The sequence below is a fragment of the Mixophyes fleayi genome, chromosome 2 (assembly GCF_038048845.1).
Source record: "Mixophyes fleayi isolate aMixFle1 chromosome 2, aMixFle1.hap1, whole genome shotgun sequence".
Taxonomy (NCBI): domain Eukaryota; kingdom Metazoa; phylum Chordata; class Amphibia; order Anura; family Limnodynastidae; genus Mixophyes; species Mixophyes fleayi.
Genome location: NC_134403.1, coordinates 72,110,636 through 72,136,763, shown reverse-complemented (window position 1 = coordinate 72,136,763; position 26,128 = coordinate 72,110,636). Strand labels below are relative to the sequence as shown.

General features: G+C 40.7%; 1 protein-coding gene across 2 annotated transcripts in view; it reads right to left on the bottom strand.

The window, feature by feature from the left end:
* Positions 1 to 16,840: 16,840 nt before the first annotated feature.
* ENDOU (endonuclease, poly(U) specific) overlaps positions 16,841 to 26,128 on the bottom strand; it is a 44,203-nt gene continuing 34,915 nt past the window's right edge. For both annotated transcript variants that reach the window (XM_075199249.1, XM_075199248.1), the window contains 2 exons: positions 19,904 to 20,046; positions 16,841 to 19,028 (listed from right to left, as the gene is read on the bottom strand). In XM_075199249.1, the coding sequence (XP_075055350.1) occupies positions 18,917 to 19,028; positions 19,904 to 20,046 (255 nt within the window). In that variant the 3' untranslated portion in view covers positions 16,841 to 18,916. The remainder of the gene's footprint in view (positions 19,029 to 19,903; positions 20,047 to 26,128) is intronic.

The window sequence follows — 26,128 nt, the reverse complement described above, 5'->3', positions numbered from 1 at the left end:
GTAACAATAAACATTCTTAATATATCTGCAGCATTAATATAATAATATATCAGCACAAAAAGTTCAAATAATAAGTTATAAAAATGCGGCGATAACAGGTCCAATGGTCACCTCATCACTGTAAAAAAGAGAACTTTTAAATGAATTAAGAAAATTTGGACATAATTATGTTAAATTCAAACCTCTATATGGGCACAATTGTATGTTCTTGTCTGCTTATCACTTATCATGATGCATTCCCAGTTCATGATCTTTGTAAACATCTACGTCTATGCAATCTACACTCACAATCATGAGAGTAGGGAAATGGTCTTTATTACAGGTGTCACTTTTGTGGTTCCGAATGTTTTCATTACATTGGTTGAAGACCATCCTAAATGTGCTTTCCAGCAGAAGTGCAAACGGATGGTGCAAGGTGTATCCCAATGTAAGTACAGGAATATAGCCTGATCTCCAGGACCTCAGAAGTAGTGGACTATTCAAGACCTTATGCCGGGAGAAAAAACACCTTTCTGGAAAGCAGGAAACACCCTTGTAAATGTCCCCTTTTACCCATATGTCTCATTTTAAAAATCATGTCCTGATAATTGAAATTTCATTTGTGCGCTTCAATACAAAAAGAAGCCGCACTAATAGGCCCTATTATCGGCAAGAACCACCCTTGAACCACCAAATGTCTACAAAGAGGATATAGTAAACAGATAGCTGCATGATGTGTAAATAATTTTGTATTGATTATTAATTTGATGGTCTGTGGTCTGTGCATACAAAATTGCATCATGAAAATCACAGACATGTAGTTAAAATAGTCTCTCACCATCACGGCCAATAAAGCCAAAATATTACAGAAAGGTTGGTTTTACCACCACTCCAAACTAACCTCTAAGGCATGGCCAGAGGTGGCATCTCTAGGGCTCCCCTGGTGGAGATTGTGCTTGTACAATCTCTGCTGTGTTCTGGAAGGGGGTTCAGATTTTAAGGAGGGCTAGCTAAGTGTCCCGGTAAGTGTGTTGCCAGTCGTATTCCGATGGCCATGCTCTAAGACTTGTCCCCCCCACAAGTTGAATAGTTGCCTTGTGTTCCAAAAGGAACGCAATGTTAGAATACCAATGGTGGTCAAGGAATCTAAGGGTTGCAAAACCATGCCATATACACTGTCCATGCAGACAGAAATTAAATACGCAGCAGGAAGTAACAGAATGGCATAGGGATCAGTAGATCCCATGCTGGTGATATCTACCCACTTTATAATCAGGTCGGGGTCTGTTTGTAATGAGCCCTCAGAGGTTGGTCAACATTAAGCAATAGTCACAAACTGGGCTGGAGGAAGCATATGTTGACACATTCCTACACAGCAATATTAATGCACCATGCTGATATGCAGCTGCTTGGTCTCACATGTACTCTAGAAAGGGCCAGCTGCACAGTACAATGGGTGCACTGTATAAATACAAAATACCACCAGTGCAAATTTGAATATGTTTAGCAAAAAAAAGTATAGGTTTAATATTTTGGTCAAGATATGAAATCTTGTAACCCAAAGTCTAAAGTTTTCATTTTCGTGTGAATTCCGACACTGACATCTAAAAATGATGGAATTGTATTATGGTGAACTGCTTTTTAGGTGGTATAGTGCTGGACATCCACCAGATGCACCTGCTGACCAGCAAGTCCATGTATACCTATATTCCATAGGCACTGTATATGATATTTTATAGTGTATTTCTTTCCATGTGATGAAATATTTTTTTTTTTCAACATACATTTCAGTTACATTTCAATGCAAAGATTCCAATGCAATGTAAATGCAAAGACTGAACCTCAGCAATGTCTCTTGTCCAACTCATAACAGATTATTTGATGTAGTAGTTGTGCAATATTGTGCTCCCTTTATCAATCTATCTGTCAGTATGTCCTAATGCCTGGTCCACTTGCATCATATCATCACATCATATCATCATTCTAAACTTTCCATACTACCATATATGCCAGAAATGGCTGAGGCATAATACAAAAAAAGCCTTTGCCAGTTGCTGTATTTTGATTATTATTATTTTATACTCTGTTTAATTGTTCGGCACATTCTGACTGCCACTCCATGCTTCTAGGTGAAGCCACCTCTCCTATTTCCCTTAAAGGAGAATGCAGGGGAGATGGGTATAGAGGTCACTGACCCCTATGATGATAGATCAGGGTAGTGTATATGGCCATCCTAGCAAGGCAGAGGACAGAGCAGAGTCGTTAGACCAAAAACAGATGAAGGACTCTCCAACAAGATTTATACATCAGCTTCCATCTCCATTTACAAGTCAAACACAGAATTAAAGAGGATGCAGAATCATTTAGCACCTGTGTGCACATAACCTAAATGAGCACCAATAGAATATGTAGCTCTGGGCAAATACGTCTCAAAGGCATTAAGCAACTTTGCCTAGATAGAAGACTATGTAGAGCAGAGGTGTCTAAACTCAGACCTCGAGGGCTACCAACAGTTCATGCTTTCAGGATTTCTGTCTGTAGAAACAGGTGGGATAATTACTGACCCAGCCAAATAGATTTACTCACCTGTGAATGATTACAGAAATCCTGAAAACATGACCTGTTGGTAGCCCTTGAGGACTGAGTTTGGACACCTCCTATTTAGAGTATAACATGTGTTCCTTGTATTAGTATATGCCTTTACTATTCCCATGAAATTATTTCTGTGCATTCTGGTTAACATAGCCAGGCAAACACTGCAATCTCATTTATATTGTTCATTAGAGTTAATTTTGTGCTCAAGAAAAGAAGACACTATTTGCAGTATTTCCCCCATTCTTCGATATCTCAATAATCTATGTTCAGATTGTAGACACACACACACACACATATATAATATAATAATTAATGACATATAATAATTGTAGATCTCTGCATCATGGCTCTGCCTTCCCTACTTATACTATAAACGTCACTGGTGCTTTGTCCGTGCAGCTTTTCTCTTCTAAGCAGAGAATAGCAATTAATCCATTAGAAAATACTAGCTTTTAAATAAAGCCACTGAGCACACCCGCATGGCATAGGCAATTGGAAATAACATGTTTAGCTCCATAAATCTGTCTGTACAATAGCTCTCCCCTTTCAACTTTGAGCAGATGGGTGCAACAGGTTATTTTTTCCAGCTTCGCATGGCAACAATGGTGCAATTGAGGCGGTAAAGGAGAAGTAGGGGGGTGGTAAGAAAACAGCCTGCAGTGTTATGACAGAGCTTTTTTTCACCCAACTGGTGGAAGAGAGCATATGGGACTGCTATTTCTCCCTCTTTCTGTCTGACAAGTCAGCCTGTCTTCCCTTTGTTCACTTGCTTGTGTCTGCTCGTGCCTCTCATCTAAGTCCTATTGTCCTAAGGCAATCACATCTGTTCCAGGACTGTGTCTGCACCAACATTTCTGAAGGGAGCGCCCAAGTCCTTTATCTGCCACTTCCCCTAACTATAAACTCAGGCATGTGACACTATTTGCTTCTGAGCTCTGCTTGCAACCCATTGCCTATTCTGTTTCCTCCTGGTGAGATTCAAGAACGTTTCATCCTGCAGCGCTATATTTCTCATGCTTCTTAAATGAATTATGGCATGGAAGACATTTGTAACTTTATAATTAGGAATGCCAGGGTTGCAAAGGTTTTAAAATTAAAAAAAAAATATTTATTAACTCAATATTTTGGACCATGAAGAACTATTGGGGGTAAATGTATTAAGCAGCGATTCTAGCAAATTGCCGATATTCCGCAACTTTGCCGGGCATAATTTAAAACGGCAATGTGTTTAAAGGCAAAACTTGCTGGAAACGCTTTGCCTTTTTAAATTATGCCTGCAAAGTTCCTGAATATCGGCAATTTGCTAGAATAATTACATTTACATCCTGGTGTTTATTTGAATGTGTTCAAGCGTATATGCTGTTTTGTTAAATGCATTCAGGAAAGTGCCTCAGTGCTGTGAGTGCCTCTTGTGTTTGTTATCAACAAGGATCAGCAAGTTTAATATTATTTTTATATCAATATGGTTAACATATAAAATTATCTGTGTTTTGCATGTTTTTATTATATATGTTCTATATCTATATAAATTTGTACACATGTATATGTTTACTGAACTCCAAGGTGAATTATGATATTTTTAATAGTTTTAGGAGGGTGTACTGTATTCCTTAAAATACTTAAGTTTTCCTAATAATTGCTGAAGTGATTATTTAGAACTCACTGATATAAACGATCACATCTGAACCCACAGTTTATATAGATAGTATTTACAGACCTTTATACATATAGTAACATCACGTATGTAATTAATTAATGTTGTTTTCATACATATTGCTATATGATGAAACTTGCAAATGGATATTGTGCATATTATTATCTTTGTGTCATAATAGTATATGTCCATGGGAGAGGACATCCTATCCAGCCTATATTTAGTGAGTGTTAGAGCCATAGGACGCTATACAGGAGACATTTCAAGACTGCTGCAAAGGTAAAGTAAAGTGGTGTTGCCCATAGCAACCAATCAGATTGTAACAATTTTAGACCATATAAATGAGCTTTCCGATCTGACCCCCCACAGCAGTATCTCAACGATGGCCAGATTGCTGTGTGCGCCACCTGGCATTGGGTAGAGTGAATTATAAACTTGCGCATAGGGGGTCAGGTCTTCTCTGGTCAAGCAGGAGTGAGCCTTGACAGTGGTATGGAAACACTGATCTTTTGGATGATGCGGCAGCACTGGTCAATGAAGGGGTTAATGAAGAATAAGAATGATGGTGAAGAAAGCTGGTTAATGACTGATGGAGGATGAGGGGTTAATGGTAGAGGGTTAATGATGAATGATGGAGAGTTAATGCTAGAGAGCTACTGATGAGGGGTTAATCAATGATTAATGACAAAATCCTTGTCCCCTGAGAAGGATTGTGGGTATGCTGGGGCCAATAGTGCCAAACCCCAGACTATCAATTCAACCTGGGGAGAGAGTAGAATCTGTGAATACAGAACACCTGATGTTAATGCTAAGACCTGGTACCAGCAAGTTGTGTGAGACACCTGTGTCTAGTGAGAGGGACCAGGGACAAGTAACAGGGACCTGATTCTGGGAGATCAAGGGAGAGGAGGACAGTGTAGAAGTCAAGAGAAAGACAATAATCCCTAGGGCAAGTGAGTGTCAGCTCTTGTGCAGGAATTGTGAACCACTGTTGAGTATTTATTGCAACTATGTTCGCTGGTGGAGTTCAATAAGAGAGTGATTTATGATGTGCTATGGAATGGCACCAATTGTGTTAACATCTGTGATGTGTACTGTGTCATCTAACAGCTGTATGTGCAGGGGCCATTCCTATTACCCAGATCCTGGGGATATAAGAGACTGAAATTACCTGGGGAAATCTGAGTAAGAGATAGGTGCATGTTGAGAAGCATCTACACCACAAACCAGTGTAAAGGGTGGGTCCTCTCCTAGAAGGTACAGACCCTGATGTCTTGCATTACTAGACAAATAAAAATGGAGATCTTGCCAGACGCCAATTCCCAAATTCCCACTCCAACCCCATTCTAGCACAAACAACTGGAGAGTGAAGACTGGGGGGGAAGCTGTTATGTTATGGGTAATTTTTCTACCAGCATTACTGTGTTATAGCTATACACATACACATGCACACACATCATAAAACATTTGGGGCCTGATTCATCTTCAAACACAGTGTTTAAAAACACTGCACATAACTTGTATGTACGTATTCAAATCCAAGTATACTGTACATAAAATGCATTTTTATAGTTTCTCTGACTTGTTCTGTAAGAGTGGCACACATACGTCTAGTCATCACTATCAGACGGCACTTACACCTGCCCTGTAGCTGGTACAAATGAAACACCTAAAAAACACATACTAAAAAGAAACCCAGAATGTGAATCTGCATTATCACGCCCTTACTGTACATTTCCTACGTCCGTCCGCCTCTTCCAGACGCAGGCTGGGTCAGGGGGCAGGGGGCATCTGCCCCCCGGACCTGTCCCATAGTGGGCTACCTTGGGCTGAGTCACTGGGCCACCTGCATTTTTTTTTTTCCTTTAAACTGTTTCTAATAGGCTGCTGAGTCGAGTCTAGTCCCCTGGGATAAAATTTGCCAGCCCTCCCCTGGCCCCTTCCCATCCCTGTTCCGCCTTTTAAGTCGTAGGCAGTCGTAAATGTCATTTGTGTTCAGACATAAATTACATGCAGTTACGTTCACTGGCGTAAGTTCTGTTCTGTGCAGAGCTATTTCACGCAAGATACGCCAACGCAAATGGAAGAACGTTGGAAGATGAATCAGGCCCTTTCTTGCAAATTATTTTCAATTGCTAAATTATAAGATTGCGTTTAACACCCAGTTACTTCTGGCAGGCTGCCCTGTTATAAGGTCTGTGGGTGGGATGTGGCTCCTATAAATTGTAGAACTTACTGTATGGCATATTTTTTCTGAAAAGCTTGGCAAGTGCAGATCGGAAATATATGTGCCCAGCATCTGGCCTGTAAAAGTGAAATGCAGGTGAAAAAATGTAATAAAAGCTAAAGCATTGTCATTTCCAGTGCTGCTCCTTGCAGAGCTGTGTGACTTGTAGACTTCCTGAGCAGGGCAAGTTGGGCCTCAGTTACAGCTACAGTATGAGTATATCCAGATAGAAGGTACAACTTTGTACCTTGCCAAAACCAAGTTGCACTGGAGGCAGGGGCAGGCCCCCCCCCCCCGGCTAGGCCCCATAGTGGGCTACCTAGGGCTGGGTCACTGGGCCAACTGCATTTTTGTCCTTTAAAAAAGTCTACCGAGTCGGGTCATGCCCCCTGGGCTAAAATTTGCCAGCCCTCCCCTGACTGGAGGGGAAGGATAGTTCAAATGTAAAATGTGCAGACAGATTTAGAGTTCGGATTGGACGGCATCCTAGCTCAACTCAAAATCGCAATGTTAAAGCTGCCAAGTATTTGTGAGCTACATGCAAAAACAAACAGTATTTTACCTACATACAGTAAACTATCATCTCATCATGGTTTTTCTAGATGGAAAGTTGCACGCTTTACCTGGATTTACCTCTACCTAGATATGAGGGGGGGATGTATCCAGGAGTAATAAATACTGACATTTGACCAACTGATGTCACTAGTTTCTAGTCAATTGCATGCTGGTGTAGGTCAGTGCTCAACTGTTTGTAATCAGTGGACACATTTTAAGAATTGAGCACGAAAACCCTACAAAGGTAGAAGAAACTAAAGAAAACTAAATTAATTCATTGGGTATTATCAATATATACAAGATAATTGAATGAATAAAAAAAACTATTTGAATAGACTTAATAATGGGAGTGGTATAAGTTACCAAGAATAAAACACTTTCTGAGACGTATAAAGTTATTAATAATTATAATCATATATTACTTATATGTGTAATAAAACAATAATCAAATACGACTGAATATGAATTAATGCCACATAATAATACACAGAAAAAGTTAACATTAAAAATGTAAAACTATTGGAGTAATGAAATGTTGTTCCGGGGTATATGACTATTTTAATGTGTACAGTACATAGAAAAGTATATAAAGTTGGATCCCCCTTAGAAAATCTGCTTGTTCTTACAAAAGTCTGAAAACAAGTGGAGAATGAGCGACCAGGTCACTCAGGTGAGAAAGTAGGGACTGTACCGTAAACAGATGGACTGACTCTTAAGAAAAAAGGAATACTTGAAGATAAGAATACACTATTTATATAATATACATTCGGTCTATGGTAAAGTATGTCTATAGTACTGCATGATGAATCTCAGCCGTTATTGGTGGAAACTCATGTGTATTACTGCCCTGTCTGTGCCCCTGTTGCTTTGTCACAGCCCCCTTCCCCAAATCTGATCAGAAGGTATTGCTTTGCTAAAGGCTTCTCAAGGGAATACAAATTGAAAGCGGCCCATCTGTCAGCTTTTAGGTTTTCAACCGTTCCTGCATCATTTCCACACTCCCTCCCTCCCTCCTTCTCCCGCCTCCCACTTCTCGATTGCTATGTTCTTCTCATTAACCTTTCCAGTTATGTGTTCCCAACAAAAGGAGGCAACTCGGGTTGTTGGCTTACGATCTGATCATCACTAGAGATTTGAATTAGGTAATCAAAGGAGGAGAGCTATAGGGAACCAGCTTATTCACTGAAGTGGCAGATTTCAATGCAAACACAGGATGAAAATTAAATACATTGAGTTACGTAGGTTACATACTATTCCAAGTATCTATGATTAAACCTTTTGTCCAAAAAGTTTACAGTATTTGTCCCAGTTTTGCAGTTGCAAAGCTGAAACACTTCTCTCTCTCTGCATCGCTGTGCTGCAACTCTATATATTTGGAATGGTGAAACTTTAGGCTATTTACATCCAAGAGGCGCTGTACACAACAGCATGTCTCATTTGGTGCCTTTTGCACCTTCTTTTTTTTGGCTATGTTCACACCCTAAAGTGGAATAATGTTAGGTTGCTAAGATGGATTTGTGTACCAGTGGAGTCTTGTGTGCTGTGCTCCCTCCTGTGCATGGTGTGAAAGATACACAAGATAGGTCAAACCTTTGTGTACTTTTCCACTTGGATCTGCTCTCTCATTAAATTGAACTTATCCTGATTTATGACGATCTGTTTGTGTGACTTATTATTTGACGTGGTAAAGTAAGGCCACGTATCAATATTTGCTCTGTTTCCAGTTTGCTGAACATCACAATTCGCTGACCACATGCACAGTGCACTAACAAACAGCAGCAGGCAGCAGGTTCATTGATCCTTGTGCCAGAGCACCTCTGTCTATATTAGTGCACAGTCACATGTCAATAATGCAGCAAGCTGTGATGTGCATGCAGCCTGCATGGCGGTTGCACTCTGTCACTGGCATCATTGGTCCTGATACCTGCTCTATTTTCAGTGCAATGTGTCCAAGGCACAACATACTAAGTGCATTTCTGGTTTGGATAAGCTGTAAAAGTAGCTTTTAATACCACCTATGTCAAAGTCACTATAAGTCTGAAGTCCAACCTTCACTAGCTCAGTTGCAGCTGTTTAACAATGACTTCATGTACTTACACCTACATCTACACCTTCACCTCCGCTTCTGTCTGTGCTTATTCAATTAGATTGCAAGCTCTTTAGAACCTCATTCTCTTTTCTAAGCTGTATCTGTCATTAGATTTGATTATTTTGTATACTGTACGCCACTAAGCACATTGTAAATAACACTTATACATACATACGTCAATGCTCTGAGCTATAACAATCAGGTTGTTAGGTTAGGAAAACCTGTGTATTAAAGTCCATAAATACATAATATATAATGAAGACAAACTGTAAACATGTTTTATTATATCGAGAAGCAATAAAGCAAACAAAACAGGATTTTGGTGGTAAATATAATAAAGATTTCATGTGTCAAGAATGCTATTTTATATCAGCAGACGCTACTCCAACCATGTCAAAATTTACATCCCAAACACACAACATCTTCACTGACTGTGAAACAAGAATGGTTGTCAGTGATATTTACCTCAGATTAAATGGATAGTGCTGGTAAAGATGGTGTAGTGACAGGCACAATGGTATGCAGAGGCGGAACTAGCGAACTGTGGGTCCCGATGCAGGGAGGCGGGGAGGGTGAAACCGGGGCCCCCAACCTTCTGTAGCTGCCATGCAGCGGGCCCCATTATCTCTATGGGCCCCGGTGCACTGGACCTGCTGCACCACCACTGATGGTCTGTGATGCATGTATAATGAATAGTTATAGGGATGTAATGGATTGTGCAGTAATGGCTGAAGCACTGTTTGCCTCTATGGAAATACACATTTATTATCAACATATCTACATCTCACTAATTATAAATATTAACTTAAAACCTAAAATACAAGCGGACCCATTATTAAAATATGTAAAAGTTCTTATAAGAAGGTAGAACGTAATGATGCCCATACACACAGTGACACTAGTAGTGATGGCTGCAGATTACATGCCAAAAAGAATGAAAATATCGATTGGATCCTAAACTGGTCATGGCCTTAAATTCTGAACCCAATGTAGGTCTATGTGAGCCTAAAGACCGCACTTACTGCCCCCCTTGTTATACAATACCTTTGTCATAAGTCTCTCCAATTTTGACCACGGTTGAATTAGAACCAGATTCTGTAATATGGTGCTTGGCCCTAACGTCAGGATCTACTCAGGAGTGCCCAGAGTATCAGCAGGAAATTCCTGCTGTTCTTTGTAATAAACAAATCAATTATTATTATTATTATTATTAGTATTATTATTATTATTGGATATTAATATCATATTACGCAACACTATACAGATGATATATAATCATTCACATCACATTGGGGCTTACAGTCTAAATACCCGACTGCACAAACAGTGGGTTCTATTTTGTCAATGAACCTATCAGTATGTTTTCCTTGTGTACTATGGTGGATTAAAAAAAAAATGGATGCATTTTTTTTTAACCAATGAAGGTGCACAGCAGAGTACTTCTGATGACGAGTGAGGACCAGACCAATCATTGACTAAGCCTAGGACAAAGGTTGATAAACACGTAAGGGATCTATTAAAGATTTTTATGAATGAAGTTGAGGTTGGTTCTGTTTTGTGTATTTATTTATTGTGATCTTTGAGTCTTAGTTTGGTATACATGCATCCCATCTAATTTAGTATAAGCTTGGTCCCCAATCGTGACAAATATGGTTGCATTAGCCCCAGTTCTATCCTGGCGTCTGTTCATTGGTAAACTCTCCCATATTTGGAATTGGGACACTAGACATTGTAGCGGCCTCACCACAATGTGGTGGCTAAAGGAATGGTCTTAAATTGTTAAATTATTGAAACCCAACTCTACACCACATCCGGTGAGGCTGGGGGTATTGTGATGCCAGCCGTGTCTCTGCGTACATTGCATTACAGTGAGGGGTGTGTAATGTTTTCTTACCATTAATCAATACTGAGGCCTGTCGGAATTAAACATACCTCTGATTTCAGGGCTGTAATTTGTTGTAAGCAGTATTGAGACAGACACAACACACTGCAGATATGTGGAATATAAAATCCTACTGTACATAAAATGCATTTTTACAGTTTGCTATTGATTGCAAACACATGTTCTAGCATGTATACACAAACAGGGGCGCACAGAGGATTGTCGGGGGGGGGGGGTTTCGCCAGCGCTGTCCTAAACAGCAGCCACGGCGCTGTCTAAGAAGCGTCTGCGGCGGTGCTGTATACAATACAGCACCGCCGCGGACGCTTCTTTGACAGCGCCGCGGCTGCTGTATAGGACAGTGGCCACTTTGTTAGCGCAGGGGGGGGTTTCTAGAGACTCAGAAACCCCCCTGCGTGCGCCACTGACAACCGCGATCACTGGGCACTTGCACCTGCCCAGTAGGTGGTGCAGGTGATACGACTGATAAACACGTACCTGAGAGCTGCCCAAAAGCTTGAATCGGATATGACTGTGTGTGCTGAAGCTTGGAAGGCCCTTACTGTACATTGACTACAGGCATTCACTTGTGTTCACTGGCATTTAAGTTCCTTAATGAATCAGGCCCTCTGTACCCTCTCTCTCGTGTCTGCATCACCGTCGTCATTCTCGTATGTACTTGTTCTGTTTGATGTGCAGTTTGTATTTTGTGTAATTTGTAATTCTGACTGTTCCATGCTGTTTTTTGTGGTACCCTACAAATAAACAATGATGCTGATATTACTGCACTGGTTGTTCATTATAGGTTAAAATTCAGAATGAAAAAATACCCTTGGCATTTTAAACATATTCTTTAATGTTACATTTATGTTTGTGGCGACCTCTAGTGGCAACAAACGTTTTCTATGCACTTGGACAAGTCAGGAAACATGATAATAATGCAGAAATTGCCAACCAGAGTGTCAGCATCAGGTTACCTACATGTCATGTTTCTCCCATGACGGTCTTCTTTTTCTGGCAATCTTTCATTTAGATCTTGGGCTTTATTTAGTGTTGGATAGACGTTCATTTGTGAAGTATAAATATACGTATTTCCGTACTGTTTATGTGTACCAAAATATGTCCATATATAAATTTGAGTGTACCTTAGACTTGCTCCCCCTTATGCCTAGAGAGGCACAACAAGGTGAATCAAACTAATATGGTAAATTGGTGTTATTGTGAGATGACATGTAAGTTCATTCTAAAAAAAACAAATAAGTCTAATTTACTTTTAAAGTAAAATGTGTGTACTTAAAAATTGGAGAATTCACAATTAAAAAACAAAAATTTGTACTAATTTAAAATAACTTGAAAATAAGTGATCTAACCAGGGAAGCTACTACGGCATACTTGTACACTGTCTTGCAATGTCCGGGAGACTTCCAAATTCCAGGTAGGTCTCCAGGACTCATGAGAGAGCAGGCCATTCTCCCGCATCCTGCCCTTTTCCTGGGCAGGATAGGAGCCTCCATGATGCGATTTGTGGCGAATTGCGTTAGTTTGTGTTATTTTGACCCCGCCCCATGGCAAAATTACACTCTTGTGTCATTGCGTTGTGGGGACTGGGCCAAAATGATGCAATTCACTAGTGCAGTAGAACTAAGAATGTTGGCAAATTGCATAAATATCAGGTCCTGATTAATTGCCAGATGTAAGTTCCTTTACGTGCATATCTTCCGTGAAAAGGCACTGAGTGTGCTCAGAACTGGACCTTACACCAATGAACTCAAATGCATGCAATTCATGTCCAAAAAGCAAATGAATGGGTGTGAGAAAGAGTGTATAAGTTTGGTATAAGTGCCGACTGATAGTGATGACTGTACGACATTGTCTTTGTAATAAAAACTACATGTATGCGAGCCACTAGATAGCAAAGAACATTTGTATGAATGAAAGAGAGAGTATAAAATGCACTGTAGGTACAGTAAGCATTAAAAACATCCTGATTTATATATTTAGTATAAAACATTTTTTTTTTTTTTTAAAAAACACATTTTAATTAATGATTATAGTATTATGAGTTGTAATTTTTTTTTTTTACATGCATCCTGCTGTGACCTTATATTGCACTTACGCTTCGCGCATACTGCAGTCTGTTCTGTCTGTTAACATACAGCAAGCACCATTTAGGCAGAGAGTACTTACACTGAAATTCAAAATGAAATGCATCTTGAGATCTGCTTGGATTTGAATATGGTCAGAACTACACTCAAGTTCCATGCTCATTTTATTTTTTAAGTTGAGGGCAGATTGCGTCCGACCGTGAACCTCCCAGTACAGCTTATACAGTTCAGGTGGCTGTTACCCAAGGTAGGGCCCGGGGAGTAAATCTTGACCCAGCAGCCTATATTTTAAGGAAAGAAATGCCGGTGGCCCAGTGAACCAGCCCAAAGTAGTCCTCTGTGGGACCGGCCCGGGGGGGCAGCCCCTGCCCCTGCTGTTACCAAATATTTACTTACAGGTTAATATATGAGACAATCGCCATTTGAAATGTTTTTTTTTGCTCAAAATATTGTATGCCAACTGCACATCATTTAGTAAATAAACACTGGAATGTTCACAGCAGGATTCAATTGGGCAGATTTTGTGGGAGGCAGCGGAAGACCTTTCCTGTGATCAGTGAGGACAGGACTGCATGTAACAGGGGCAGAGTCATGATGTGAGGAGGGGAATGGAGGCAAGTTAAAAGCTACATACTGAGAGTTAGAGAGTGGAAAGACAGGGTTTACAGTAGCAGAGAGTAGTAATGAGATTATTATCTTTTATTTATAAGGCGCCACAAAATTTCCACAGTCCGTACAGAGTACAAACAGTTGACCATACAGGGTAAAAGAGTACAGAACAGAGACGAGTAATACCAAGACTCCAGTAGCTCCAAGCTTAGCTAGTACAGTGAAGTTGGAGGAGAAGAAATGTATAGAGACAGGAGGGAAGAGGACCTTGCTCATAAGAGCTTAGAACCTAAACAGAGGGCAAACAGACAGCAGGCACCAGAGATGCTCTTGTAACACTGATGCAGGTATAATTGCGGTGTCAAACAACACAGTTCATATATTCAACTTGCTTTCTTCCGTGTATGGCCTTAATACACCCTGCTTGTGGAGCTGGAGACTGTGGATTATTCCCTGTCACTACCTCTCTGTAACTATAGATTACCTGATTCAATACTGACAATTCATTCTACTTACGGGCAGCATGGTGGCACAGTGGTTAGCATTGCTCCCTCGCAGTGCTGGGGTCATGGGCTCAATTCCAACCAGGGTCCTATCTATGTAGAGCTTTGTATGTTCTCCCAGTGCTTGTGCATATTTTGGTAGCTTGTCTGCTGACAATAATGGACCCTAGTTTGTGTGTGCTTGTACGGTAGGAAATTTAAACTGTACGCTCCGAGTAGACAGGGATTGATGAAGGATTAAATATTTTCTGTACAGTACTGCGTAATATGGTAGCACTATGTAAATAAATGATAATAAATACTAAGTACAAGTATCAATGAGACAGTCTTTGCACATGACATGTTGCTCTGCTCATCATCCTGAGGACGCTGAACAATTTTGGTAAATTATCAACTATTAAGACTACTTAAGTCTGATGTTGTAATTGTCTCTAGTTCTAGCAAACCTGCCTGATGTAGACACTTATTAAAATGATCGCTCACACAATAACTTTGCTTACCAAAGTATGGAAGATCTGAAGCTGCTTTAAAGTATTTCTGGGGCTCCCATGATATATATTAGGTGTCTGGAGGACTGTGGTAAGTTTCTCCCTAAATGTATAAATTTATGTAATTAAATACATTTCTCTTCTTCTTATATATGTATCTCTCACTCGTTATAAATTGATTGAGTGACAAGTTATTCTCGTTTTATTGGTCAGTATAAATCTTCATGTACAGAATAAGCTTTTGCATTGCTATTGTAATGCAGAAAACTTTCATCAATATGAAAGCATTGTGTATAAACTCCTCAATAAAAGGCTCTGCAGATCTTTCAATCCAGTGGGGCTCTCTGGGGATGAAATCAGGGGATCCCAGGGGAGTTATCACAATCATGTTTTCTTTGACATAACATATAGTAATTGAAGTGGGGCAACAAACTAGCGATTGCCACACTGAAAAAGTCACTTATGGATAGACAAATTTAATTATTGGTCCTAGTATGCCTCCCTACAAGCACAAAGCTATACCAGCATTATGACATGACAAAGTGGGAAATCCTGACTTGGATGATAGAATGAACCAGGTTATATTATCTCTCAGTGACCGGGTAGTGTACGAAATACCGATGACCACAATTCCGACAACAGTTATAGCGACGCTAAAATGACGATGGTTATAATTCCGACATGTAGGAAATTCAGACTTACATAAAAGTGATAGGTCCTTAGTAAAAAAACAAAACAAAAGCATGGGGGTGCTTGCTATAAAGACTATTAACCTGCACTTTTTCTTTTAAAATATTTTTACTAAGGGTTGGACATTATACTGGTGCCGAGTCCTCGCATTGCACCATTAATACCGGCAATGTGATTGCCGCCATTGTAAGTGACGAAAGTTACACTGCCGTCATTTTCTGATGTTGGCATTCATAGCTGGGCTGTCAGCAATGTTGCCTATAACTTTTTAGGTAAGTCTGTATTTCCTACATGTTGGAATTACACCCATTGGCATTTTAGTGTCTCAATAACTGTTTTTGGAATTGTGGTCATGGTAATGATGACAACCTCCGCAGTGACCATGGATGGAATTTCATGCATTTAAAATATATATGTAAGATACTAGACTATTTATTCCACAATCTTAGTTCACAACCCATGCTGGGCTCTTAACAGTTACCGTTAAAATTCTCTTACAAACCCTGTGTTCACAATGGACCTCATTTAGAGTCTGTTTTAGGTGCAAGTGTTCAAGATGCAGGCGGATTTGGTGCTTTCTGCACATGCATGAAAGTGTTTTTTGTTGGATGCGCCTAAAACGGACTTTGCGTCCGACTCTAAATGAGGTCCTATGTGTTCTTCTACAGTTGTCTGTGCAGTATTTTTGGTGTATGCAGATACCATATTTATCTACTGCATAGACCCTATTTATCTAATCACGAAAAATTTCACTGTGAAATATGTCTCTATGCACCAAGAATTCAAGGTATATACAAATATTAGCACTACTGTTGCTATTTAATTTGTTAAGAGACAAGTGGGGAATTACCTTGAGAACATTTCTTAAATATTGTCCCCAAACACAATAAATTATAATTTTTTTTTCTCTATTCACATGTAAATTGTAAACTTTATATGTTGAACTGCCATTTCCTGCCATGCAATTATTTATTTACTGTCTACAAAACTGTGCTAGACCCCTAACATTTGTACTGTGACCCTTAGGTGCAGAAACAAACAACTTTAAAAAAGAAATGAGTGTCTTTGTTGCTGCAGTGTACAGTATGACGGCATCTGACCTTGTGAAACGTGCACATATTTAATCACTATAATCTGGAGAATTAGCTGAGTATTTTTTAGGAGTGCACTAATTGCATAAAAGTATTAATAATTTTTATAATATTGGAATATCATATTGTTCTATACTTCTACATAACATCAAATGTATCTTTCAGCACACTTCAAAAGAAAAGCCCTATATGTCCTATAATTCACTTGGTTGGATTAAACAAGTAAAAAAAATGATTCCCAGTAAACAGGGCATATCACAAAATTATTAAGAGCACCTGTCTGACAGTGCATCAGGACTGTGGTCATGAAGTGGTTAAAGAAACTTTAGATTTCGATTTTAGAAATGATTGTAAAGAACAAACAAGTCAAATATTTTTTTTCAACATGGATAAGTTTTATTAAAATCTTACTGCAACAAATCCATTCAGAACACAAACTATATGTTTCCAGCATATGTTCTTTTGCAGGATTGCTGAAGATGACTAGACGATTTTCAGCCATGAAATTCACTTTCCTGAGCATCTATTTTTTCTGCCTCCAACAAATGTATTTGTTTCTATGTTTTTCTATTCTTACATTTATTATGTTTCTGTATATTTCTCTCTGTTTTCTTTTTTCAAGCACTATTTGCATGTTTCATCTATTTTTAATGCAAGAAATGTTATGTTTCACATTGAAGTTGTCAAATTTAAGTTCATTTATTGCGGTTTCTTGCCTGTGTTTTTGTAAACGTGCATAACTCAATCAAATTTGTTGATATAAATTTATACATTTATAATATCTTTATTATGACATTCACAAATTTTGCTTCAGTTATGTGTAAAGTCACCCAAATGTGGTGAGAGGTCTGGAGTGCCTAATACTTAATATTACACATTTCTGAGCTTCTTGTGTCTCTGGTATAGTGTGCTACTCATAACTAATAGAAGGAATCTGTGCTGGGATTGGCTAACTAGCTCATCAATTGCACCCAATCAAATCACTGTTTCCTTCTGTTAATAAGTTAATAAAACCATTATGCACTGTGATTGGTTACCAGCAATGTGCTTTAAAGCAATTGTAGCACAGGTGTGTTCTAAGGGTAGTTTCTATAAGTGGAATTCTGATAGCACTCCTGCATGCTGGGCACAGATAAACACTTCTATTAGCTTGACAGTAGCCATGGTGGACAAAGTAATTAAGAGCAACATCATGGCTTGAAGCTATTATGTTGTACAAACATACTGGAAACCAGGGATATACTATACTAGATATTGTGGCTTCTATGCTGGACACTGACAACTGTCCTTGATTTTTGGGGCTATTGCAATAGGCACATGGGATACTTCATTGTGCATTGCAGCTATAGTTCTGGACTTTTTCGGCTCTTGTGTTGGGTGCTCAGGAGTGACACAGGGCATAGTGAAGTGAGGTGAAGTGATAGATGTAAGAGCTTGGAGATGCTGCTCTAGGCTTCTGGGCCCAGGACTGATGCTTCACTGCACATGCACCAGACCTGCAACTACTCAGAAGAGGCCTCTGCTCTGCCCTTTTGAGAGCAGAAAAAACCTTGGAAGGGGGGGGCGAATCTGCCTCTCCAGGTACCATAGCGACCGTACCCCCTAAAGGGGCAGTAGTTTAGTACTCAGAGTTCTCTCCTGGGTATTGGTATTACTATGCTGTGCATTATGGCTAAACTGCTGCACACTAGGAGCTACAATAATGTCCTTCAGGCCACAATGCTGCTACAATTCATGTTTGGCAGAAGGAAACCCAAATATTTTTAGTACGCAAAGGGCCAAAGTTAAATTACAGGGAACTAAAAGTTACCATAATATATTTACTAAAAATATCCATTTGTCCATCCATCCATCAAGTGTCACAGACATTTTATGCTTCTTCAGGATGTAAAAATGGTTGGGAACCAGTCTTCTTGGTAGTGCTAAGGGTGAGACTTGAGCAGCAATGAGCCATCTATTGTGAGAGTAGGATTGCTAGACAGATATGGATTGAGAACCTTGACTCTTGCTATCCCCAGAAAGTCAAAGTCTACTCTTTGGCTGCTGAAAATCATGTTTAAGTGATCTACCTGAGTAACCACAGGTAATCTGCACTAACCAATCATTTCACTGCAAAGTTCAACGGAATGTTTGAAAGTGAACCGGTCTTCTGCTTGTCACTTAGACAACATGCCAGGAACTCATTGCTGGTTAAACTTCAGATCTGAAATGTTGGTAAGGTGCCTGCAAAGCATGATGTCCTTTCACGTAGGTTAGCAAATTATTAGAATTGACAAATGGTAATATAGAGATATACAACGGCGTAATAACTTAGAATAGACTACACAATCCGATGGTTTATTGTGTATGTAGTAAAAATTGGATCAAATCTGTTCACTAAGAGACTGTAATAGTTAAAATGTGATTTCTAATGCTGAATGGAGGCTTTGTAAGATTGCCTTTGACTGAATTAAACTACGGGATAAGCTGTGGCAATGTACTTCTTGCCATTATCGTAGCTGGTCTTGGTCCAGGTATAAGTTTGTATACCAATGTTATGCCCTTCCAGGCTGATTTGGCATCTGTAAAAAAAGAAAGACAATAATGAGCGTGTTTGTCTATACTTTATTTACATGTGTTTTAAGTGTTTATCTGGTGGAACTTTAGAGCAAAACTTCATTCTACTTACAAAAATTAGAAGTAACATTATTTTCATCTGTTAATGTCTGCTGTACTTTGTCAGTAGATTCTGTTAACACTTTTTCCTCTTAATGTTATTTTGTGTATTATGAGCTTGACAACTAAAGTGCTAATATTACATGAGTAACTTAATGTGAACATCATGGAAAAGGTTTGTCCACTACTGGAAATTCCCCACTGTGGTGGTCACCGCTCCTGGAACCCTACTCTTACCTGACTGCTGATCAGGGGAGGAGCAGCCTCTACATGCAGCATCCTAATGCCATCCACATTTTTGGTGTACTAGGACGTAGGTTGTGTAGTGGATGCAGCAAATGTTTGGATTCACTGTGGCTCCTGTGATATCGGGTGCAGCATTCACTACACACCTACAACCTGGGCATATTTGAATTATGCACTCAGTCTTGACCAACTCGCTCAAAGGTAATGGTAACAGGACTCCAACTGTAGAATCACATGGAAGGACATTGTATAGAGAATGGAGATTGTCCAAATGTGGACTCATTTGCTTTATAGCAGGGTTTCCCAAACCCAGTCCTCAGGGCTCCCCAACAGTGCAGGTTTTCCATATCTCCTTGCTGGAGCACAGGTGTAGTCATTACTGACTGACACATTGTAACAGATCCACAGGTGGTCCTAATTATGTCACATGTGATCCGGAAAACCTGCACTGTTGGGGAGCCCTGAGGACTGGGTTTGGGAAACCCTGACTTATAGTATATTAATGCTATGGACGGTGGGATAGAGAAAAACTTACTTTTTGCCAGGGCGACTAATGAAGCACATGGTATAGATTGCGAAGTCAAATTCAGGACTTGAGCCAATGAACTGGGTGCCAACTTCTTTATTGAAACCGTCCCAATTAAACTGCTTCCCCAGCACATCGGGGTAGCTTGTCCACTGTAGAGATAGGAAAATTTGTGAAAATAGATTGTTTTATTTGTTTTAGTTTAACAAAATTTTTGATAAAACAAGAGTATACTGCAGTTTGACACATGCACTATGAACAGAAACAATCTCAACGCTTTGTATTACAAAAGGATCAATCAATCAATGAACCTGTTAACTCTTGGATCAAAGTGGTTAAATATGTAGCAAATGACAAGAGTGGGTCTTGGTAGACGACCTCTGTTCAGCCCCCTGCAGGTGGCCAGGGATGTTTTATCATGACAATGAGCATAGTGAACTTAACCCAATTAGTCCTCCCGAACAACCACATCTGAAGTGTCAACAAGGCGGGATGCTGGTGTATCATAATTACATTGCATCCCAGACATTTAGGAGAAAATCTAATTGTCCTGTTTGCTCTGCTGCAGTTCTTTAGGACACAGGGATAGGTTGCAATGCAGGGATTCTTAATAGCTACTGTCATTGTGAATGGGAGAAAGGGCTGTAGTTAACTCTCTGTGACCTGTGAACAGAGCATGACATTGTATTGCAATGACAGATCCACAAGGAGGTTTGTAAGAGAAGAGGTTTGGAAGAATTGCAGAATGCATTAAGGGCTTTCATAATTGGTTTAGTAAGCAGCAAACAGAACACATTTTACTAAAACATAGGTATACATGTCTTCTTTGTCAGTGTAAAAAGACTGAGGGGTATATTTACTTAACTGCGGGTTTGAAAAAGTGGAGATGTTGCCTATAGCAACCAATCAGATTCTAGTTATCATTTATTTAGTACCTTCTATAAAATGACAGCTACAATCTGATTGGTTGCTCTAGGCATCTCCACTTTTTTAAACCCGCAGTTTAGTAAATCTAGTCCTGAATCTCCAAATACTCATTTGCACGCCCTCTCTTGATGAATGATGCCCATTTTTTAACCAGTACTTTTACGTTTATCCTGTAGTTAAAAAAACCTAGTAGCATACTCATCTCGCCCCATGCGACATAATGTATGGAATGGGAATGGGGGTGATTTTTATTTGTTTTTATTATTATTATTATTATTATTATTATTATTATTATTATTATGTTTTTAAACTTCAGTTTTTGCTCGAATCCTCAAACATTATATAAGCAAGTTGCATTAATTAACATTTTCTAATGACATTCCAATACTGTTTAATCAATACACTAACTACAATTTTGATAAGTGTGTTTAAATTAAATTGGCTTAGTCTGAATGTATCCAGATTTTAAACCTGCATTTTTTTAGTGCTTGCAATCTATGAAATTCTCCAAGTTACATTTAGCAAAGATTTGATACCAATGTAGCAGCCTTTGAACTGACTAAGCAGAGAATGCACTAGAAGCCTACCCTCACTGGTGATCAGGAGCGGGCTGGCATATTTCAGCCTGGGGGGCGCACAGGTGGCCGCATCACATGACGCGCGATGCAGCCGCGTCATTGGCCGCGGCCGCATCGCGTGTCATGTGATGCGGCCGCCTGTGCGCTGACACGGCCGCATCCCGTGTCATGAGATGCGACCGCCGGTAAAAATCAGGAGATTTTGCATCCGAGGGGCGGCCGGCCGGCCCTAACAGCGGTGAAACTGAGCGGCCCCCCCGGCCCAGCCGGCCCCTGCTGGTGATCTGCTGAGTAGCAATGTAACAGTACTCTTTTATCCAGCATTCATATCAGCAACAGATGTAGTTCATTCTGCTGAAATCAAGACTAACTTGCGACAGTAAATTGACAGTGCAAATGCTCTTGTGTGAACTCATGTGCCTATGGTTGTACAACAGTGCACAGTTTTACATAAATCAGCGACATTAGCGGCACCTGTGAGAAAGAAAACTTTGCACTTGCTGATAGAAACAGTTAAGCAGATCTGGGCAATTTACAGATTAGGGGCCTGATTCAGAGTTAAATGCACTTGACTTTTGAGCATAGATGTATTTATGTAGCACAAAGAAGCGCCCATCATTACCATAAACTCTGAAACTTTCACCTGGCCTATGGAAACGTTAAAATACGTGTAAGTCGAAATTGGACACATCCCTAAGCGGCTTAGTTTACGCCATACTTGGCAACTCTCCCGGAATGTCCAGGAGACTCCCGAAATTCGGGTAGGTCTCCCGGGCTCCCGGGAGAGCAAGCAAATATCCCGCATATGGCAACACGCTCCTCAAAATGACTCGGTTTGCGGCGAATCACGTCATTTTGGCCCCTCTCCCTATGGGGAAATGGCAGTGTTGAGGGGGCGGAGCCAAAATGAAGCGAATTATCGTGCCCCGCCCCTCCCACCCTCCAACCACGCCTACCTGCCTGGGATCTCCCGGAATTAGCTTGCCAAAGGTTGGCAAGTATGGTTTACGCCCTTCCTTTACTGAACATCAGGGCCGGATTAAGGTAATGGAGGCCCCTGGGCTAAGGGGGCCTCCATTCCCCCGTGAGGGCCCCCCCCGTGATCCGAGCTGCCCGCTCTCCCCCCCCCCCCGGCACTTACCCCTTCTCCGGCGCGCTGTACGCTCTTTACTGAGGAGATCTCGTGAGAGTGAGACTCACGAGATCTCCTCAGTAAGGAGAATACAGCGCGCCGGAGAAGGACCACAGTGAAAGTGCTCAGCAGCACTGATCGCACCGGGGGCGCTCCCGGCCCCAACCGATCAATACTGCTGCTGAGCACTTTCAAGGGCCCCCTGGATGCCATAGGCCCCTGGGCTGTAGCCCAGTTAGCCCTATGGTTAATCCGGCCCTGCTGAACATACATGTTAACACCCCTGACCTGCCTTCAAAGCACAAGAGAAAGGATAAGACCCATTCTCCAAAAAATGTTGGTGTACTTGTTTAGGAACTTCTCTGGGGTAACACTATAGCATTTTCTCCCTGCAAACTGACTCAAAGTTTCCACCTGCTCAGAGGTGGTGTAAATCAGGCCTCAATCTACACTTTAATGGGACACAGTTTGCACTTTCCAGCTGCACTTCTACAAAGCACATTTCTAGGAGCACCTTGGCCAATAAAAAGCTTCAAACACACAAATGTGCCACGTATAATACAGACAGTCCAGAGATCTCCTTACTCTCATAATTATAAAGACATAAGTGAGGCTAAACACTAACTGTTTTATTGTCCAAGCCAGGAGATCCTAAAGGGGAGGTGGAGCATAACTGCGGAGGGGAGTGGAGCACTGTAAATTGCGTCATTTTGCTTCCACCCTTGGTTGCATTGCCACTATCATGTCATTTTGTCACAGAGGGGGGGTCCAAAATGGCACGATTCATGGAGAATCGCTTCACGAAGATCCCCATCTTGCCCCCTTCACTAGAAAGTAGGCAGGAATTATAGACAATGGCCTACTCTCCTGGGCAGTCTACGAGACCTGGAATTCGGGGCTCTCCTGGAAATTCCAGGAGAGTTGGCAAGTATGAAATTAATGAAGGTGATGGTCCTTAAGTGGTAGTAGGTTGGACTTGGACTAAAGTCACATTTACACTATTTCCAATTGTCACATAATTTTCACGTGTTTCTGCAAAATGTTTTATTATAAGTACAGGCACAATTAATTATTAAACAGAAACAATGATGAAGGTGGTGATGGCAGAGAGGTGTACAACTGGTAGGTGCTGACAATCACTAATTCTCACTAGATCTCTGTAGGAATGAGTTTAAGCCTACAGTATAAAATGTAAACTTCCCTTTTAAAATATGGAGAGTTAGCTGAAGATTAGGATTTCTTGATAAATATTACTTATAACATATTACTTTTTTTAACTGAATATGTTATCATTCCTTTAAATATAGCATACTAAGGCTTTTAAAACAGTTGTCTACCTTCATGCAGCTTTCAATAAGTACATTGCATGATATTTCCAGTTTATGAAATGTTTATTTCCATTGTCCTTGAATATGATTTGAATAAAGTGGCATGTGGATGTCAGTTGGAGTAAGCTGTACACTGGCTCAGCTCTTTGCCCAAGCTCCCACTTTTCCTTAGTCTCACAAATATAACGTCACAGCAGCGCTGAGGATCGACTTCATACCGAAACACAAGGCTGTTTTAGGATCTACTGAACTATCATCTCTGTTTAGCTGTGGGACCCACAGAGCTCAACTGTCATTGCTGTTTCAACATCTGTTCAGCTACCCACTGAGCTCAATTGTGAAACTGCCTACTCCATTAATCCCAGCGAGGAGGTGGTAGAGTATCCTTCACCTCTTCCATTGCCTCCCACAATTTGGATCATTTGTTCCTTTCCACTTTTTCCTTACCTACCCTAGCTAATACACATTCATTCACATATCTCCATCATACAACTACTCATTTTACAGTCTCTCCTATTTACTGTCACTACACTTCTCTCCAAACTCCTCTTCTTTCTTCTTAATCATCTTATTCCTCCCTCTCTGATAATGATTTTCCCTTCACTACTTCTCACCTCACTATCACACATGAACTGTTTTGTCTTCTGCACCCACCACACTCACCAGCCTACATAAACAGAAAAAGACTTCACACCCACAAATCCTTCTTGTATGTCCTCTATCTCACCCTGCTCCTTCTCATGGCTGCTGGCGATATCTCACCTAACCCTGAGCCCCATACAATCCCCATTATTTGCTCAAGCTCCTCCCTCCACCCCAAACCTTCTCCACATATCTCTACTACTCTCTCTTCCCTTCTCCTGTGCACTATGAAATGCCAGATCTGTTTGCAACAAACTTCCATCCATCCATGATCTATTCATTTATAAATCACTCCACCTCCTTGCCATTTCAGAAACTTGGCTCACCTCCTCTAACACTACATCCCCTGCAGCTCTCTCCTATGGGAGACTCTCCCTCAGCCACACTCCCAGACCCAGAAACAGACAAGGTGGTGGAGTAGACATTCTACTTCCTCCATGCTGCACCTTCCAAGTCATACCCACTGAACCCTCCCTCTCAATCTCTTCCTTTGAAGTCCACACTATCCATCTATTTTATCCTCTCTGCCTTATACAGGCGGAGAGGATACACTCACTTCAGCCCCAGGTAATGCAGCTCCATAGTCTCCAATGATCAACCACAACCATAGCTCACCAAACAGACTAGCTACCTGCAAAAGTGACCTCGCATTGCAGAGCGCCACTGAAGGAAATCTCGTTCCTATCCTGATTTCCTCTACTATAAATTCATCCTATTATCTTACAGCACTACCCTTTTAATTGCCAAACAAATATTCTTCAATCTCTTATATCCAACAGTCTTCTAACCCACTTCGCCTCTTTGCCACCATCAACTCTCTTTTCTGCCCACCTGCACCTCCTCCCCCTTCGCTTCTCACAGCCCATGATTTTGCCACCTATTTCAAAGGCAAAATCGACAATATTCTACAAGATATCTCCTCATGACAAATTCCACTCACTCCACCAACTCTGCCCACCTTTACTTGCACTCCCCAATTCACCTTTAATTCATATTCTCCTGTAACTGAAGACAAAGTCTCTGCACTCTTCTCATCATCTCACTCTACAATCTGTCCCCTTGACCTTATTCCCTCCCAACTTCTCCGCTCCCTCTTCTCCACTACATGCCCACCTTTATTTCACCTCTATCTCACCTCTTCAACTTGTCTCTCTCCACTTCCATCCTCCTTTAAACATGCGCTCATCTTACCAATTCTAAAGAAGCCCTCTCTCAATCCAGCCCTTCTCTCCAACTATTGCCCTATTTCACTCCTCCCCTTTGCCTCAAAACTACTTGAGCGATTAGTGTACAAACGCCTGTCGCACTTTCTGTCCTCTCATTCCATTCTCAACTCATAATACTCATTCTCAACATATCAAAATACTCTCACTCCCACCCTCTTAGATCTACCTCTGACCTGTGCCTTGTCTCGTCTCTAGTAACCATCTCTCATTCCCGCTTACAAGACTTCTCACTGCTCCACATCTTCTGCCCCACTTTGCAAATCCCTACACTGGCTTCCTGTGTACTCCAGAATCAAATTCACCCTTACCTACAAAGCCCTCAACAACACTACCCCTGCATACATCTCAAATATCATACAAATCTCCCGCCTACAAGATTTCTCCCCTGCTGCTTCCCACTT